General features: G+C 37.2%; 1 protein-coding gene across 1 annotated transcript in view; it reads right to left on the bottom strand.

Moving 5' to 3' along the window:
* Window positions 1-5000, bottom strand: part of LOC144979296 (phosphoenolpyruvate carboxykinase [GTP]-like) — a 26496-nt gene that overhangs the window by 4504 nt on the left and 16992 nt on the right. Inside the window, exons 11-13 of the mRNA XM_078925921.1 lie at window positions 4986-5000; window positions 2839-2957; window positions 748-934 (exon numbers count right to left, since the gene is read on the bottom strand). The exon at window positions 4986-5000 is cut by the window's right edge and continues 78 nt beyond it. Coding sequence (XP_078782047.1) covers window positions 748-934; window positions 2839-2957; window positions 4986-5000 — 321 coding nt within the window. The remainder of the gene's footprint in view (window positions 1-747; window positions 935-2838; window positions 2958-4985) is intronic.

The raw sequence follows: 5000 nt of genomic DNA, 5'->3' as shown, positions 1-5000 counted from the left end.
TATCGTCACTGCGATAGATAGAATGAAGTTGACGTCACTCGGGTCTTTGTTATTGTTTTTTGCCCTCCGCATGTATGAGTACTTCTCACTAACTATGTCAACCAGGCTATAAACGTTTAAGTGTTGGTTCCATATATTTCTGGATAGCGATGTTGTGAGCTTCTTATCCAAGCGCACACTTTCTATATAGATAGAATGCGCTTGGCCAAGGAGTTCACAACATTGCCATCCGGAAGTATAACGGACCAACACACAAACATCTGTGTAACCATGAACTTTTATAGTCTGGTTAATACAGTTTAGTGAGAACAACTCACAAACGCGGATGGCAAAAACAATAACAAAGGCCTGAGTGACGTCATCTGCATACTATAGATAGTATGCAGATGACGTCACTCAGGCCTTTGTTATTGTTTTTGCCATCCGCGTTTGTGAGTTGTTCTCACTAAACTGTATTAGATAGTATGCAGATGACGTCACTCAGGCCTTTGTTATTGTTTTTGCCATCCGCGTTTGTGAGTTGTTCTCACTAAACTGTATTAACCAGACTATAAAAGTTCATGGTTACACAGAGTTTGTGTGTTGGTCCGTTATACTTCCGGATGGCAATGTTGTGAACTCCTTGGCCAAGTGCATTCTATCTATATAAGTTCATGGTTACACAGAGTTTTGTGTGTTGGTCCGTTATATTTCCGGATGGCAACGTTATGAGCTTCTTAGCTAAGCGCATACTATCTATCAACTTACCAAGTCTCGGCAGATATCCGAGAGGGGTAGCCATGACAATGTCTTCGTGGTCGTCACAGCGTCTAAGAATCCAGTCCAACAATCTGGTACTCTCCGCCATCCCCGGCCAGGTTTCATGACCGACGATTCTGCCGTCGTGCAGTGTCTCTTTTGTCCACCAGTTGACGTGAAATATACGAGGCCGTTTCTGTGATAGACAAGAAGGAGCCACCTGATTTGTACGTATCCATCGTTAACATATAACCTGACTCTAGAAGCCTCTAGGACTGGCAGTTTGACGTCATGTTTTAGGTTTGTGTAGCGTCTAGTGAGTTGTCGTTAGCAGTAGAGCTCAAGGAAACAAGTTATTTCATTGGTTAAACTATTGAATACAACTCACGATTTGTTTTCTTATGTGGCAAAAGACTGGCATTTTGACGTCATTTTTTGGTCAGTGTCAGGCCATAACTTTACGATGGCTACGATTTGTATCGTGCACGTGAAATAAGGCAGAGAAGTCCCGACTCATTTCCGGTTTATAAGTCATTGGAAGTGTGAAACCATTCTTCCGGAAGGCTAACAATGAATAGATTACACATTGAATCACAAGATGACATAATTATTTTAGAAGCAGGATAAGTAGACAGATTCTTAAGTTTACTGGGCGTAAAAGAGTGGGGATGGATGATCTTTATTGACGACCAGTATATATTTAGACTAGAAAATAAGATGTCATCACTCTGAATCGAGAAGATCAGTTGCACAAGGTATGTACCCAGTCCTCCGGGGGACTGTGTGTTTTGAAGTTCAAATGAGTTTGGAACCAGTATTTTGACATCACACTCTATTGTTCCCTATTGCGATATACCGATGGTTTCAAAACAATAATTTGATTAAGCAGGAGAGGGAAAATTGTAAACAAAAGGAAACGAAACAAAAATAAACATACATACAAAGAAATAAACAACCAATATAAAAAAGACCAATGTTTTAACGCCAAAGCTAATACGCTTATTTATTTGTTTTCAACAGGAGGCGACTTAATTTTTAATTATTCTCCCCCCCCCCCCTCTCTATCTCTCTTTCTCTATCTATCTATCTATCTATCTATCTATCTATCTATCTATCTATCTATCTATCTATCTTTGTCTGCAAAAAAAAAAAAAATAAATAAAATAAAATACCGGAAGCTGAGTCTAGAATGAGATTTTTGGATACCATTCAATCGGTTAGTATTTTATCTAGATGGAATCAAGCAATTAAATGTTTCTGCTAACATCACGCAACAGAACTTAATCTGACTTAGATTTCGTGAGCCAAATATCTCTGAAGGACTTTCGTTTGCTCGTGTTTTGTTCCTTTTAAGTAAATTCTCTAAAACAGATGGTAGGCTTGAATGCCACTTGCAGCATGAGCAAGTTTTATTTCTTTTTTTTTTCTTCCCACTGTATGAAGGGAAATAAAGGGAAAGGAAATTAAAACCCGCTGCTCATTTTGAGAGATGCAATGCATAGTTAAGTCTGATTTTAGTATTGTCTTAAATTGGATGTTTCCTGTAGGATTAATGAGATGCATTTTAATCACATTTCCTGCAATAACTAGTTTTTTAAAGAAACAACTCAAAGTATTGATGTCCACGAATCTATAGAGTGCTCGACTATTTGAACAGCTTGAATTATATATTAGTTTTCTCACCGCTTATTTTGCCTACAATATTGTTTCATCAATTCATGGCATCATAATATTGACTTAATGCGGATTCCACCGTATTATTGTATCCCACATAACTTCATAATAGGCTTCAATAGCCGTGACGCCACTTCCCCCGTAATGACGCATAGTAACTTCGTAACTGGTTCTAAACTATCGGAACAATGTCGGACGACCTTATGAAATTTTTCTCCGACGAGCATAAAAGTGTATCCAGATGAGAAAAACATTATAAATCTGATCATGTTTTGACTTTTATACATTCTGATCACGTGACATATTATGAAAAAGTTCTAGCCAGCATGAAGAATAAAAAGTACCGATTTTCTTTGTTTAGAACCAATCTGTTCGTTACTGGGCGGAGTGACATCAGACTATTGAATCCTATTATAGGCATCTTACCGGATTGAGACGAGTACCCATGTTCAGCCACCGCTGGATGTATTTCTCTAGGGTGTTTTCTTGAATAAGACCATGGGTTGCCATTGGGTCCCGGTGTTCGAGTCCTTCATTAGGCGAGGCTGAGAGGTCGATGAAAATTGAAATTAAAAGAAACCAGACAAATGGCAAAACTTTAATTTCTATATCGGCGCATAGTTGAGTCATTGGGAAAGGCTCTTTATTCACATTCTCTCACCATACTCAGGTGTAAAATGAGTACCTGGCCGTTTACAGCGTTGTCTCTGTCTGAAAAAAATTTGTAATGTCGCCTAACACAAGTCATGTCTCGTTCTACATTTTACGTGTTGCTGTTGGCCAGGGACCCTCGTAAAGCGCTTTGAGCACGTTAAGTGGATTTTGCGCTATAATGTGGCTTGAGAACAATGCATGTTTTTCCCACGGTTTGACTGGACTATGCAAGGTCTTCCAAACAGTAGCTATTATTCTAAGACAAATAGCGAGTGGATTATGCATTTTCTTCACCCTAAAAATACATTAGTATCAAACTATGATCAGTACTTAATAACCTAATGGGGATAACTCATGTTTTACAAAATTGTGACAATGCATGTTTTTCCCTCTTGATCTTCATAACATAAAAGCTCAATTTAGATTTATATACCGTAGAACTGTTGACTCTGCCAGTTGGAAGTACCCGTAATAGAAATATATGCCATGTTTTTTTTATTTGCTTTCTAGTAAAGAAATAAAACTGATTTTTCTTTTTGAAATATCAAAATATAAGCAGCAATATTCTTTATGAAATTTATCAAAATTAGGTCCCAGGTTTGAGAGTCTTTGCTAAGGTAAGGGTAAAATCAAATCGACCAATATTTGAAGGACTAGTTTTCTGGCCAAATTTTATAATACAGTTTTCTAGAGAACGATGTTTAACTGGTTAAACAATAATAAGAGCTTAGATTTAAATGAAGCAAGAGCGAGAAAATAAAATGATTAGAAAGGTAACAATTGTGATTTAAAATGTTATTTTAAAAAGCTAATCCCCACCCTCTACTCCTTGCAAGTCAGAGATATCAAAATATCAGATTCAAACAAAAGTTGTTTTTTTTTTTTTTAAATAAAAAGGTATTGGCTACCAAATCAGTGCAAGGTGATATCTCGAGGCAAGCATTTCATTCAACACCAAAATCCCTCATAGATTACTTCACTATTCGATGATTTATTTATGTTTGAAGTGAGCATTTCTGGTCGTATTAGGTCTTTGATTGACATCGAAAACACTCAAAACGCTTGTCACTTATTTTATTCTTAGCAGGCCTGAGTACATATTATTTGCAATGTGCTGCTCATTGGTTGTCCCAAAAACAATATTGAAAGATTGCAGAAAGTTCAGAACAGGGCGGCTAGATTGGTGATGTTACCAAAACGTCATGATACTATCTCCCCTGTTCTGGAAATTCTGCATTGGCTGCTGACAAAGTAGCGCATTGAGTTCAAGATTTAATGTTATTGCTATAGATCCTTTCATAGCTTGACACCATCTTACTTAAACGAACTTGTGTATGGTTGTAGAAATGGCAGATCGCTAACATCTAATGACCTGAATATAATGACAGAGTGGTACCCTGGTAATGTTAACGTCCGTCCGTTCCAATTCCATGGCTTTATGTTATATGAGCCCTCGCCCCAAATGGTAATATCTCACGGTTAACTCGATGCCTAAAAGGCGACGTGAAGATATTTGCAAGACTGATAACCGGACGCAACACAATGAAATAAATGGATCGATTAATTATTTTTTTAAAATAACGAATGAATACATAAATAAACAGATGAATTGTTAATTAACAGATATATAAATAAGTCGATTCTTTTTGTATGTGTGTCGAGCTGACAAAACAATCTTGACCTCTTTAATCAGAAAATGTTTACCATCAAAGCAAACTAAATGACCTGCTAGTTGTCAGAAGTCTCAAACCGAATGGTACTGAAAAGTCTTGTTTTTGGGGGAATCTTTTTGACATTTATTTTTAGGAGAGGGGGAAAGAGTCATCTTAACATATCGGGATACGAAGTAACTTATTCTAGGCTATTTTTAAAAAAGCGTTTTTGTCAACGCACGGCAGTCAGTGTAGTCCCATACTCACCATTTGATTTCCCTG

This window comes from Berghia stephanieae, chromosome 9 (assembly GCF_034508935.2).
Source record: "Berghia stephanieae isolate SIO BIC M18660-M18661 chromosome 9, UCSD_Bste_1.3, whole genome shotgun sequence".
Classification (NCBI taxonomy): domain Eukaryota; kingdom Metazoa; phylum Mollusca; class Gastropoda; order Nudibranchia; family Aeolidiidae; genus Berghia; species Berghia stephanieae.
The sequence above is the reverse complement of the archived record's forward strand: the minus strand, read 5'-3'. Positions and strand labels throughout refer to the sequence as shown.